A 13,357-nucleotide genomic window follows, 5' to 3' on the forward strand; every position below is an offset into this window, starting at 1 on the left:
GCCGGACTACGAGTCCCAGAGTGCTCCGAGCAGGCAGCCATGTTGGTAAAGGGCGGCCGGAAAATGTGGGAATGGGTAGAGAGCCGCAGTCCATCTGAATACTCTGACTGGTCATGGTGTGGTAAGTGGGCGGGGCTTGTACTCTTTGACTCACTATGATTGGATGAGTCAAGGGGGAGTGTTGGGGAATTCCCCGCAGGGCGGAAGCGCCAGGGCTTCAGGCAGAGCCTAGCTACAGGCGGGCGGCCGCTGGGGCCCCTGAAGATTCGGGGGCCATGGCCGGGGTCGCGTGCTTGGGGAAAGCTTCGGAGGCCGATGAATGGTGCGACAGCGGCCTGGGCTCTCTGGGTCCGGACGCAGCAGCCCCCGGAGGACCGGGGTTGGGCGCCGAGCTGGGCCCGGGGCTGTCGTGGGCGCCCCTCGTCTTTGGCTACGTCACTGAGGATGGGGACACGTGAGTGAACCTTAGGTTGCTTAACCGGGCCCTGGGATCCGATGTCTGATTCCCTATTAGTCTCTGATCCCGGCTTCCTAACCTTTCACTCCTAAATCTAACTTCTGATGCTCGACTTTCTGATCACTAATCCCCGAGTCCTAACCTTCAGTAAAACCAATTTCCTATCCAACTTTGACCCTAACCCCTTAATTCCTCTGACCTTCCTTTCTTGAACTCTGGTTCATAGAGCTCCACATCCCTATCCATTGATCCTCAGACTCGATTTGATCTTCCTGACCCCAGTCCTGAGACTTTTGTTAAGAGCTGTGGTTCAGACAGGCCCCTCCTGACCTCCTACCTCCAAATATGATCTTTGATCCTTAGCTCCTGATTTATGCGCCTTTAACGTAGATTTCCAAAATTAATACTTGGCCTTGACTCTAAGATTCTACCGTCTGAGCACTGATCTTCAGATCTTACATTCAAAGAGAAAATGTAAGCTACACGATAGCAGGGATTAATAGCTGTTCAATATTTATTGAACACTACCACCTTCCAGGTCCTGTTTTAGGTGCTTTCGTAAAGCAGTGAAGAAAACAGACAAAAACTTACACCTTTGTGGAGTTTACATTCTAGGGTGGGTATATAGACAGAAGGACAGACAGAATGACAAACAAGAAGGAAAGGAGGGAGGGAAAAAATGGAGACACAAGGAACGAAAGAAAGGGGCAGAGAAGGAAAGAAACAAGGATGTAGACACAAAGTGAGGAAGAAGAGAAAGGAAAGGAAGAAACAAAGAAAAATGAAAAAAATATACAAGAAAGACAGAAAAATGGTGTGTCTGAAGGTAGTAATTTCTTTGGGGAAAAAATAAAGGACCAAAATGAGACCAGTAGAGTATCTGGGGGAGAGCTCTCCGGGTAGAAGGAACAAGAGATGTAAAGGCCTGTGAGGGATTGCGCTGGGGTTTTTGTGTATTGCGTTTACTGTTCTATCCGCAGTGACTAAACAGTGCTTGACCTATAAGACGCACTCAGGAAATATTAGTCTTTTCAAAGACCCCGCTTAGGTTTCATTAATTTTCTTTATTGTTTTTTTTTTTTTTTTTGCTTTCAATTTCATTGATCTCTGTTCTGATTTTCATTATTGCCCCCTTCTGCTTACTTTGGGTTTAATTTGTTCTTTTTTTTTAGTTTCTTAAGGTGGCAGCTGAGATCGTTTGAGACCTTTCTTTTCTAACATAGGTGTTTCATGCTGTACATTTCCCATAGTAGTGCTTTGGCAGTCTCTTACAAATTCTGATATGCTGTGTTTTCATGTTCATTTAATTTAAGATACTTTGTAGTTTCTCTTTTGATTTCTTCTTTGCCCAGTGGATTATTTAGAAATATGTTATTTAGGGGCGCCTGGGTGGCACAGTTGGTTGAGTGTCTGACTCTTAGTTTTGGCTCAGGTTGTGATCTCGGGGTCCTCGGATGAGCCCCCATTGGGCTGTATGCTCAGTGTGGAGTCTGCTTGGGATTCTCTCTCCCTCTCCCTCCGCCCCTCCTGCTTGTGCGCTCTCTCTCTCTCAAATAAATATATATTTTTAAAGATTTATTTATTTATTTATTTATTTTGGGGGGTAGGGGCAGAGGAGAGGGAGAGAGAAACCAAAGGGGGCTCTGCACAGAGCCTGATGTGGGGCTCAGTCTCATGACCCTGAGATCACGACCTAAGCTGAAACCAAGAATCGGTCACTCCTAAATAAATCTTAAAAAAAAGAAAGAAAGAAAGAAATATGTTATTTAGTTTCCAGATACTTGGAAAGTTTTCCAAATCTCTTTCTTTTATTGACTTATAATTTAATTCCATTGTAGACCGAGAACATATTTTGTATGACTTGAATCCTTTTGAATTTATTGAGAATTGTTTTATGGTGCCGAACATTATGTGTGCGCTTGAAAAGAATGGGTATTCTGCTGTTGTTGGGTATAGTGTTCTCTAAATGTCAGTTAGAGGTCCCGTTGGCTTCTAGCTTTGCCATAGTTTTATATATCCTTGCTGATGATTTCTATCTCCTTGTTCTATCCGTTATTGAGGGGGGACGTTGCATTGAAATCTTCAGTCTCCAATAGTCACCGTGGATTTGTCCATTTCTCCTGTGCTCTGTTATTAGGGGCACAAATGTTTAGAATTCTCATGTTCTCTTGCTTAATTGACCTCTTTGTCATTTTGAAGTAACCCTCTCTATACCTGGTAATACTCCGTGCTTTAAAGTCTAGTCTGGTAGTGAAATACTCACTCCTGCTTTCTTTTGACTGACGGGTGTTAGCATGGTATCTCTTTCCCCATCCTTTTATTTTTAACCTATCTTTTCATACTTATATTTACTTGTAGGGAGCATATGTAGTTGGGTTTTACTTTTTTATTCAGTCTGACAATTTCTGCTTTTTAATTGGAATGTTCAGACCATTTACATTTAATTATTGATACAGTTATGCTTAAATTTATCATCTTATTTAATTTTCTACTTAGCACCTCTTCTTTGTTTACCTTTTCTCCTTTTTCTGCCTTCTTTTGGAACCTGTATGTACATTTTGTCCCATTGTGTTTTTTCGTTGGCTCATTCGCTTTATTTATTTGTTTTAAGATTTTATTTTTTTTATTATTTTATTTTATTTATTTTAGCAGGGGGGAGAGGGAGAGAGAGAATCTCAAGCAGACTCCCCACTGAGGGCAGAGTCCGATGCAGGGTGCGATCGCATAACCCTGAGATCATGACCTGAGCCTAAATGAAGAGTCGGACATTTAACCAACGGCGCCACCCCGGCGCCCCTTAAGATACTGTTTTTAGGTAATCTCTACGCCCCACGTGGGGCTTGAACTCAAAACCCCAAGATCCAGAGTCACACGCTCTACCGACAGCGCCAGCCAGGAGTCCCTGGCTTTATTAGCTCTAATTCTTTGTTCTGTTGTTTAAATGGTTGGCAGACTGCGGTCTCCGGGCAAAATCCAGCCAGCCAGCTGCTTTTGTATGGCTGTAGACTACGAATGGTTTGTACATTTTTAAATCGTTGGGGAAAAGCAAAAGAATATTCTGTGGCAAGTGAAAATGATATGAAATTCACATTTTAGACTCCAGAAATACAGTTTTGCTGGAATACAGCCCTGCTCATTCGTTGTCAGTGGCAGCTTTTGTATCACAACAGCAGAGCCGAGTAGATAAAAGACACACTGTAGGATCCACAGAGCCTAACATCTTTATCTGGCCCTCTACAGAAAAAGTTTGCCGACCTCCGCTCTATAGCTCATTCCATACAGTTTCAACTTATTCTGGTCTGCCTTCAAGTGACACTGTGTCACCTCGCATAGGGTACAAGATAAAAGAATCTTAGAATAGTATATTTCCATTTGTCCCCTCCTTTTTTTTTTTTTTTTAAAGATTTTATTTATTTATTCGACAGAGAGAGAGACAGCCAGCGAGAGAGGGAACACAAGCAGGGGGAGTGGGAGAGGAAGAAGCAGGCTCATAGCAGAAGAGCCTGATGTGGGGCTCGACCCCGGATCGCCGGGATCACGCCCTGAGCCGAAGGCAGACGCATAACCGCTGTGCCACCCAGGCGCCCCTGCATTTGTCCCCTCCTGACCCTTATGTTATTGTTGTCCAACATGTTACTTACATGTGCGTTGTAAACTCCACCTTACGTTGTTAGGAGTTCTGTTTAAACACTCAACTTTTTTTTTTTTTTCAAATTACGTCCTAAAGAGACATAAAAAAAATAGAGACTTACATAACAAGAAAAAAGTCTTCCATATTTACCTACAAAGTTATATTTTGAGTGTTCACTATTCTTTTGTATAGGTCCATATTGCTGTGTGATGTCATTTTCCTTTGCTTGCAGATTTCCTTTAACCTTTCTTTGGCAATCTGGGTCTGCTGGTGATAAATTCCTTTGGCTTTTCTATACCTGAAAACATCATTATTTATCTTTTTGAAAGATGTTTTTGCTGGGTTAAAGAATTCTAGGTTAGGGGCGCCTGGGTGACTCAGTCAGTTAAGCATCTGCCTTCGGTTCAGGTCACGATCCTGGGGTCCTGGGATCGAGCCCTGAGTAGGGCTCCCTGCTCAGTGGGGAGTCTGCTTGTCCCTCTCCTTCTGTCCCTACCCCCGCTCCTGTTCTCTCTCTCACTCAACTCTCTCTCTCAAATATATAAAGTCTTTTTTTTTTTTTTTAAAGATTTTATTTATTTATTTGACAGAGAGAGACAGCCAGCGAGAGAGGGAACCCAAGCCAGGAGAGTGGGAGAGGAAGAAGCAGGCTTCCAGCGGAGCAGGGAGCCCGATGTGGGGCTCGATCCTCGGACTCTGGGATGGCGCCCTGAGCTGAAAGCAGACACTTAACGACTAAGCCACCCAGGTGCCCCTAAATGAAATCTTTAAAAAAATAATTCTATGTTGAGGGGTGCCTGGGTGCTTCAATCAGTGAGGCATCCAACTGTGGATCTCAGCTCAGGTCTTGATCTCAGGGTCATCAGTTCAAGCCCCACGTTGGGCTGTACACTGGGCATGGAGCCTACTTAAAAAAAAAAAAAAAGAATCCCAGGTTGACTGTCTTTGAATACTTGAAAGATGTTGCTCCAGTGTGTTCCCTTGCCTTATTTCCTAGATGACATCTGCTATCATCTTTTTTATTTTTCTGACTTAAAGTATCTTTTTCTCTGGCCGCTTTTGAGACTTTTGTCTTTTTTTTTTTTAATACTCTATTTATTTTAGAGAGAGAGCAAGTAAGCGAGCAAGTGCTGGGGGGGGCAGAGGGAGAGGGAGAGATGGGGAATCTCAAGCAGACTCCATGCCGAGTGAGGAGCCTGATGAGGGCCTTGATCTCATGATCCTGATATCATGACCTGAACCGAAATGAAGAGTTGAACACTTAACTGACTGAGCCACCCAGGCGCCCCTGAGATTTTTGTCTTTATCGTTGGTTTTGAACAGGATTTTTATGTTGGCCTTGGCATAGTTTTCTTAACATTTCTTGTTCTTGGATCTGTGAGTTTATAGTTTTCATCAAATTTGGAAAATTTTCCAGACATTATTTCTTTGACTATTTTTTTTCTATCCCCATCTTATTTAGGGACTTAAGTATCAAATATTATCAGGCTGCTTGAAGTTGTCCCATAGCTCACTGATGTTCTTTTCATTTTAAAATTGTCTCTTTGGGGGCGCCTGGCTGGCTTAGTCAGTGGAGTGTGCGACTGTTGATCTCAGGGTCATGAGTTCAAGCTCCACATTGGGTGTAGAGATTACTTAAAAAAATAATACACACACACACACACACACACACACACACACACACATATTTTTTTCCTCATGTTCCATTCTAAATAGTTCCTACCGCAAAGTCTTCAAGTTCACTAGTCTTTTCTTCCACATTGTTTAATCTTTTGCTAATCCCACCCACTGTATTTTTTCGTTTCAGATGCTGTTGTTTTTGTCTCTAGGAGTTTGATTTGCGTCTTTTTCTTTTATCATCCATGTCTCTACTTAATTTCTGGAATGTATGAGATTCACTTATAATGAACTCGTTTAATGTTCTTATTTGCTGATTCCAGCATCTGGGTCATTTCTAGACCAATTTCAACTGATGAGTATTCTCATTATGTATTGTGTTTTCCTGCTTCTTTGCCTACCTAATAATCTTTGATTAGATGCCAAACATGGTGAATTTTACCTTGTTAAGCTGGCCAGTTGTGTATTCCTATAAATATTCTTGCATGTTGTTTTGGGATGCAGTTCAACTATTTGTAAGTAGTTTGATCCTTTCTGGTTTTACTTTTATGATTTGTTAGGTGAGTCCTGACCAGTGCTCAATCTAGGGCTTATTATTCCCCACTACTGTGGTAAGACCTTCCAGAGTGTTCTCCCCAATGTCCTGTGAATTAGGGTTTTTTTGTAGTCTGACTGGTGGCAACAGGCACTATTCCTGGACCCCTGTGAGCAATGGGCATGTTTCCCTAATCTGTTCAGATGGTTTCTTCCCCAGACTGGGGTAGTTTCTTCACATCCCTGCACTGATCAGTCTTCTCCTAAATACTTGAGAGGCTCCCCTGCAGATCTCTAGGGTCTTTCCCTGTTCAGGTCTCTCCTCTTGGGTTCTCTGTCCTAGGACTTCTCCTGCCTTGCTGTCCCCAGACTCAGCTCCATCTCACCTCATATGCAATCTGCCAGGGCCCTGCCTGGGCTCCCCCTCTCTGCGCTGTGTCATTTCTCTCAAGACAGGAAACGTGGCAGTCAGTCAAAGGTCTCACCTCACTATGTGTCCTGTCTCTCAGGGGTCACTGTCATTCATTGCATGAGGACCAGTATCTGGAAAACTGTTGCTTCCTATACTGTAGTTTGTCTGATTTTTTTTGGTTGATTCAGAGGAGAGGAAAATCCGGTCCCTGTTATGTCATCTTGGGAGGAAGTAGAAGTCCTACTTAATAAACACCAATTAAACAAAATTGCTGAATTAACTCTGACCTGACCCTCCTAGATTCCTGACAGTTGGTTCCCGAACTGTGGTCACAGGGCCTAGCACACAGTAGGTGTTTATTTGCTATGTGTGTTGAATGAAGGAATACAGGAATACTTGACTTCTTTTTTTTCCCCCCTAAGATTTATTTATTTGAGAGAGAAAGAAAAAGTGAGAGCATGAATGGGAGGGGATGAAGGAGAGGGAGAGAGAATCTCAAGCAGACTCCGCACTGAGTGTGGAAGCCAACATGCAGCTCGATCTCAACGACCCTGAGATCATGATCTGAGCCGAAATGAAGAATCGGACGCTGAACTGACTGCGCCAGCCAGGTGCCCCAGGGGTACTTAACCTCTGTCCTCTGCTCCCTGTCTTTGTCTTCAGGGCACTGCACTTGGCAGTGATTCATCAGCACGAGCCCTTCCTGGATTTCCTCCTGGGCTTTGCGGCGGGCACCGAGTACCTGGACCTGCAGAATGACCTGGGCCAGGTGAGCCACCCAAGGGCCAGTACAGGGCTTGGGGCTGGGTTCTCAGTGCAGCCCCTAATCCCTGCCCTCTGCTCCTGCAGACAGCCCTTCACCTGGCAGCCATCCTGGGGGAGGCCTCCACAGTGGAGAAGTTGTACGCGGCGGGTGCCGGGTTGCATGTGGCGGAGCGTGGGGGCCACACAGCGCTGCACCTGGCCTGCCGCACGAGGGCACACGCCTGCGCTCGTGTGCTACTCCAGCCCCGTCCCCGGTGCGCCAGGGGAGCCCCCAACACCTACCTCGCTCAGGGCCCTGATCGCACCTCTGACGCCGACCACCCGTCTGTTGCCTTGTACCCCGAACCTGACTCGGAGAAGGAAGATGAAGAGAGTGAGGAGGATTGGAAGCTGCAGCTGGAAGCTGAAAACTACGAGGGTGAGGCTTCCCAGTCACTGCGCAGGGCCCGGGCTCCCGGCAGAGCGAGAGCACTGGGCTCTGGGCTCCGTTCTTCTGACTCAACACCCAGCCCATTGGAAAATAATACTGAGGCTTCAGGGACCCAGGCATTGGGAAGGGCTCCCACTGAGGCCCCAGATTACTGAGACTCGGTCATGTGGGCTTCAGGACCTGGACCATATGGGGGCCCACTTGGGACCCAGACCTGTCACCCACAGGCCTAGATCTACTAAGATCCCGTTGTTGGGCCCAGGTTCCCCAGCTGGAAGGCACAGCTCACCTGGGCCTCACCCCTTCTCACCAACCACAGGTCCTAGTGTACCCAGGACAAGGGAAGTCAAGGCCCAGGTTCCCAGAGATTGACACTGGGTTCAGGGGCAGCCCTCAGCCAGGCCTCATGGGAAAAAAGAGCCCATGGACCCAGGGCCCTGGCATCTGAGTCTCAGCTCCCCCACCTCGAAGCCCAACTACTGGCCTAAGCCCCTTCCACAGAGGGACTGAGATCACCCGGGACCCGGTGTTCAGGGCCCAGTCCACCTCCCAAGGTCACAGGCCCTTCAACTACTCAGGACCCAGGAATCTGGGGTCCAGGTCCTTTGTGAAATAAAGACCAGAGACTCAGTCTCCTGGCCCCAAGATCCAGGCTTCCTGTCCAAAGCCCCCAGGCTCTTCACCCATAGGCCCCAGACATTCCACAAGCCAGGCCTCGGCACTGCCAGCAAGTTCCAGACCACCAAGACTTAGGCATTGGGGGTGCAGTTGCCTCTTTGACTTACCCAGGAATTCAGGAGCTGGACCCCAAACTCGGTCCCCTCAGGCCATGAAGCGCTCCCCTAGGGCCTTGGCATTTGGGCCTGGGCTCCTCACCCCCATCATCTGACACCAGTCACTCTATCTGCAGGCCATACCCCACTTCACGTGGCCGTCATCCACAAAGATGCAGAGATGGTCCGGCTGCTCTGGGAGGCTGGAGCGGACCTCAACAAACCGGTGAGCTGCCCTAGGGAGAAGGCGTGGAAGGGAAGCTTGTCGCCCAGAGTGGGGCAGGGCCTCCCTGACCTGTCTGCTGATCCTTGCAGGAGCCCACGTGTGGCCGGAGCCCCCTGCACTTGGCAGTGGAGGCCCAAGCCGCCGATGTGCTGGAGCTCCTCCTGAGGGCAGGTGCCGACCCTGCCGCCCGCATGTATGGGGGCCGCACCCCACTGGGCAGTGCCACGCTCCGGCCCAACCCCATCCTTGCCCGCCTTCTCCGTGCACATGGAGCCCCTGAGCCCGAGGACGAGGACGACAGGCCTGGCCCCTGCAGCAGCAGTAGCGACAGTGACAGCGGGGACGAGGGCGTGAGTCAGGAGGAAAGACCGGGTGGCCCAGCTGGGGGGTCAGGGTAAACGGGCAGGTGGGAAGAGGGGAGAAGAGAAGTTAGGCAGTGTCTTGGGACCGACCTCAGGTCGCTGCGATCAGAGAACTCAGGCAGCGGTGCCAGGGCTATCAGGCCGCAGTCCGGGGAGACCTGGACTGGGCTGGCGGGGAGAACGTGGGGAGTGGTGCTTGAGAGCGTAAGGCAAAGGCAGAGGGAGAACTCAGGCAGAGTTAAAGACCTTGGTCGGAGTGACCGGTAATGGCAGTGGTTGGCTGTGGTGGCTGACAGCGTAGGGAGTGATCACGCGGAGCAAGAGTTGGAGAACTCAGGCCGTGGGAAGCTGACCTCGGGCAGCAGTGGTTCCCACACTGGCAGCAGCACGGAAGACCTTAGCCAGCAGTGAGGAGCTTGTGTTGGGGCACCCAGGCAGCAGAGACACTACCTTGGACAGGGGACGAGGTTGGGGGGCGGGGGGTGAGGAGTCTGGGTAGAGGCAGAGGAAGGGGGCAGAGGAGGGAGACCCCAGCGGCTGTGGAGAAGCAGCAGGGCTGGAGCCCAAGCAGTGGAGGGCGGTGGGAGAACACAGGTGACCTCGAACATGGTGGTCGGCAAACCAGGAGCAGGGGATTTGAGTGGGGAACTTGGGCTTCCAGGCAAGACCCAGTTGCCGGGGTGGGTGCAAGAAGTCGGACAGCTGACAAGGTGGCAGCCGCCTGAGCCCCTCTGCCTGCCCCCTCTGCCCCCAGGATGAATACGACGACATCGTGGTCCACAGTGGCCGGAGCCAAAACCGGCTACCTCCCACCCCAGCCTCAAAACCTCTCCCTGATGACCCCGTCTGACCCAATTGTTAATAGAGTTTCCAGTTTAATAAAATCCCAGTTCTGACAACCAGAGATTAGACTGACGGTCGCCTTTGCAGTCCTCTAGTTTATTCCTGGGTCCCTGTCCCTCCAGAATCAAGTACCACACAAGCCGCAGTGGTTTTCTTTGTGCTTTATTCACACAGAAGGGTTGGAGTGGGTGACAAGGGAGGCCGGGTGTGTCCTGAGTCAGTGTGAGCCCAGCCCCTCTACCCAGCTCAGACTCAGCCCCCTGGGCCCGGTCACACGGCCCACCTGCAGGTTGGGGAATGGAGTGGGCCATTAGGTGAGCTTTGGGGGCGCACAGCCCTTAGCCGTAGGGTGTGTCGGGAAGGAGGACGTGAGGTCGGGATCATCCCTCCCTCCTGATCTCCTCCCCCAGGATCTCGCTTGCCTTCTTTAGCTCCTCTCTCACGTGTTCCAACCGCTCCATGTCATGCTCCTGTTGGGATCAGAAATGGGTTGGTCAGCACCCACCTTCAAGGGCGGGCCACCCCAGTAGTCACCCGTGAATGTGGGCCGTGTCACTTTGCACAACGGCAGCCGGCAGTGGTCGTCCTGGTCACCATGGACCGCAATGGGGGCCATAGTGGAAGAATTACGTTGGCCAGCGTGACCAGCAGTGCGGTCCGTGTTGACTGCCTAGCCAACAGCAGCAGAGAGGACTAGTAAAGGTGCCCAACTTGGATGCTGTGACCCCTTTGTGAGGTGCTGGTCATTCTGGCTACTAGGGACATCCTACTTTCCATGACTCAGCTGTGGTGGCCATCTGTAGTCTAGTGGACCAAGCCCGGCAGCCACTTTCCATGTGGCCAGACTGCTCATTACAGGCCATGCTGGTGGCCATCTTGGTTACTGTAATCTCAGCCATCTTGGCCGTCTTGGTCCAGCAGAGGCCTTGCTTGGCTGTTGCTGCCTAGTCCTGGTGTCAGTCCTGGTCACTATGATCCATTTGTGGTGGATATTGGCTCTTTGTGGCCCAACACTAGTACGTGTTTGGTTGTTAATACGCTGGCCATTTGGTCCACCCCACTTGCCCATCGCCTCCTCCTCCCACTCACCTCCCTCTCCGAAGCCTCTTCCTTCTCCTCCTGCTTGGGCTCAGCTGCTGGCTGATGGAGGTGGTGGTGGTGCGGTGAGTCCTCGTGCCTCTCTCCTCCCCCGCCCTCGGCTCCCTGCCACAGGCTGTGGGCCCCACGGAGCACCTGCATGGCCTTCTCCTCTGCTTCAAACTGGGCTGTCTCCTTGTCAGTGGTCTGCTCTGTCATTTGCTTCTGGGGCTCCCCTCCACCCTCTAGGTCCTGCTTCCACAGGCCTTCGAAGGGTTCCATGGGCCCCCTCTTCTTCCTTTTCTCCTCCTCCTCTGTCTTCTCCTCCTCCTCCTCCTCGTTGTCCTCCTCCTGGCGGAGCCGGCTGTGGAGCTGCTCGTGGATGGTCTGTTCCCGCACCTCAGACTTGTGGGCCCTCTCTGCTGCCTCCTCTTCCTCCTCCCTCACTTCCTGGCTGGACCTCGTCTTCCCATCCTCTTGCTTCTTGAAATCCCCAACCAGTAGGCCTTTCTCTCTGGTGGACACACAGCCGTAGGGCTCTGTCTCACACATCTCTGGCAGAAAGAGAGGATGCTCTGTGCAGCAAATCGGGAAACTGAGACCTGGAGGAGTTTGGGGGCCTGCCCGTGGTCCCGCAGGGGGGCTGCCCAAAACTGGGAGAGGAGGGTCAGGTCTGGGGGACAGTCTCTGCCCCCATCCCGTACCTCTGCTGGGAACCCCGAGGCTGGAGCTGGAGGCCAGGCTGGACACTGCGCAGTGCTATGCCAACCCAGGCCAGGGGGCTCGGGGAGGAGACACCCCTTCCTCCAGGAAGCCCTGCCCAAAACCCTGGGTGGGGGGGCTCCCCAGAGGAACTGGGGCCTGGGCCCTGCTTACCTTTGTGGAGGAGAGCTGTGCAGGGGCTTCTCTGGGCCTGGCCCAGTGTCAGCACTTCTGTGACCACCTCGGCCAGACAGCGGGTCAGCTGGGGGTGAAGGGGCAGAGGGGAGGTTGAGGGCAGGGCAGATGGGGGAATGAGAGCAGTTGGAGGTGTGAGGGGAGATGATCATGCAGGCTGGTCAGAGAGGGCGGGAGTGCGGGGGAGATGAGGCAGGGCAAGGAGTCCGCACTCCTTACCTCTTCTTTGGAAGGTCTTGGTGCCAATGGAGCAGTGGTGGCTATGGAGGAAGGAGATGGGTGCTGGGCTCGGACACCCGGGTGCTGATCCCAGCTCCGAGGTGCATCCCGTTACTCTCCTATCCCCTCCCCCAGCCTACCTACCAGGTGCACTGTCCCCACCTGGAAGCTCAGCCCGTGAAGTCTCTAGTCCGACCCCAGTGGGTGCACTGTTCCCACCCCTGGTCCCTCCAGTCCCTGGTCCCTTGAAGTGGCTGCAGAAGGCCCCCCTCCAGTTTCTGGCACTCACCCGCCCCCATCAGCAGTGCTAGCAGCAGGGGCAGCGGCAGCCACAGCAGCACGGAGGTGGGCCCACGGCGCTGCATGGTGGGGCGTCCCGACCAGGGTGCTCTGTGTTGCTGGATGGCACGGCAGCTGCTTATTACCCGCACCCGTGGCCCCGCAGGGGAGGAAGTGATGTCACCACCGCCCCTTCCCCGCTCGCAGCAGGGTGACAGCTGCAGGGCGGCCACCTGCCCGAGACCCTCAATTATTCATGGGGACCCACGTCCTGTACGCGCTCCCCTCCAGCTAATGGCCCCTGAGCGCCCGCGTGGAGGGAGGGCGCGTCCCTCAGACAAACACGGTCTGCTGGGCTTCAGGCTGTGCTGGGAGGCCGACCTGGGTTCGAATCCAGCGGCCGCCACTTGCAGAGAGACCTTGGGCAACTGCTCTTTGGCTGCTTCGTCATCAGGAAATTTGGGTCTCCTAACCCTACTTCCTCAGAAGTTAGGCTGGGCTCGGCCTGAATCCCGGGCCCAGCACTACCAGCCGTGCGGCCTGCGCAAACTGCCGAGCGCTAGGGTTGGTTCCATCCCTTGTGAAATGGGGCCGGCGGCCACGACTCCCCAGGTGAGGCGTGGCTGTGGGCGAGGCGTGCAGAAGGGCATTTACACAGCACCGGGCACTGGGAACCACACGGGGCCCAGCCCCTTCCGGCTGGGCGTTTTTATTGAGCACCTACTGTATGCCCAGCCCTCTTATAAAGCCCGGGGCTCCAGCACTGGACACACTGGCGAACTTCCCTGAGCTCTCGGAGCGGACAGCTGAGAAGGGGCAGACGCAGCACTTGGCT

General features: G+C 51.8%; 2 protein-coding genes across 5 annotated transcripts; one reads left to right on the forward strand and one right to left on the reverse strand.

The window, feature by feature from the left end:
* The first annotated feature begins 191 nt into the window (after positions 1–191).
* NFKBIB (NFKB inhibitor beta) lies at positions 192–10,111 on the forward strand. Of its 2 annotated transcripts, none has more exons than XM_045785711.2 (6): positions 192–454; positions 7,315–7,420; positions 7,501–7,834; positions 8,757–8,845; positions 8,935–9,195; positions 9,962–10,111. In XM_045785711.2, the coding sequence occupies exons 1-6, from the start codon at positions 276–278 to the stop codon at positions 10,055–10,057; spliced, it is 1,065 nt and encodes a 354-aa protein (XP_045641667.1). In that variant the 5' UTR covers positions 192–275; the 3' UTR covers positions 10,058–10,111. The 2 variants fall into 2 exon arrangements, with proteins under 2 accessions (XP_045641667.1, XP_045641669.1); XM_045785713.2 differs by having other exon boundaries at positions 7,708–7,834.
* A 90-nt stretch (positions 10,112–10,201) lies between these two features.
* Positions 10,202–13,120, reverse strand: CCER2 (coiled-coil glutamate rich protein 2). 3 transcript variants are annotated; one of them, XM_045785717.2, is made up of 6 exons: positions 12,533–13,120; positions 12,244–12,284; positions 12,004–12,091; positions 11,284–11,681; positions 11,140–11,190; positions 10,202–10,520 (listed from the first exon to the last, which is right to left on the reverse strand). In XM_045785717.2, exons 1-6 carry the CDS (start codon positions 12,606–12,608, stop codon positions 10,431–10,433), a joined length of 744 nt encoding a protein of 247 aa, XP_045641673.2. In that variant the 5' UTR covers positions 12,609–13,120; the 3' UTR covers positions 10,202–10,430. The 3 variants fall into 3 exon arrangements, with proteins under 3 accessions (XP_045641673.2, XP_045641671.2, XP_087726886.1); XM_045785715.2 differs by having other exon boundaries at positions 11,140–11,681; XM_087870760.1 differs by having other exon boundaries at positions 11,140–11,641; positions 12,004–13,120.
* Between the last annotated feature and the right edge of the window lie 237 nt (positions 13,121–13,357).

This window comes from Ursus americanus, chromosome 21 (genome assembly GCF_024610735.1).
Source record: "Ursus americanus isolate L20-20 chromosome 21, mUrsAme1.1.p, whole genome shotgun sequence".
NCBI classification, from domain to species: domain Eukaryota; kingdom Metazoa; phylum Chordata; class Mammalia; order Carnivora; family Ursidae; genus Ursus; species Ursus americanus.

Excerpts from the sequence above, each read along its gene's own strand:
- NFKBIB (XM_045785711.2), top strand. The coding sequence starts at position 276 with ATGGCCGGGGTCGCGTGCTTGGGGAAAGCTTCGGAGGCCGATGAATGG. Across the intron at positions 455-7,314 it reads GTCACTGAGGATGGGGACAC|GGCACTGCACTTGGCAGTGA; the intron begins GTGAGTGAACCT and ends CTTTGTCTTCAG. Across the intron at positions 7,421-7,500 it reads TGCAGAATGACCTGGGCCAG|ACAGCCCTTCACCTGGCAGC; the intron begins GTGAGCCACCCA and ends CTGCTCCTGCAG.
- CCER2 (XM_045785715.2), bottom strand. The coding sequence starts at position 12,608 with ATGCAGCGCCGTGGGCCCACCTCCGTGCTGCTGTGGCTGCCGCTGCCC. Across the intron at positions 12,285-12,532 it reads AGCACTGCTGATGGGGGCGG|CCACCACTGCTCCATTGGCA; the intron begins GTGAGTGCCAGA and ends CTTCCTCCATAG. Across the intron at positions 11,682-12,003 it reads CACAGCTCTCCTCCACAAAG|AGATGTGTGAGACAGAGCCC; the intron begins GTAAGCAGGGCC and ends TCTTTCTGCCAG.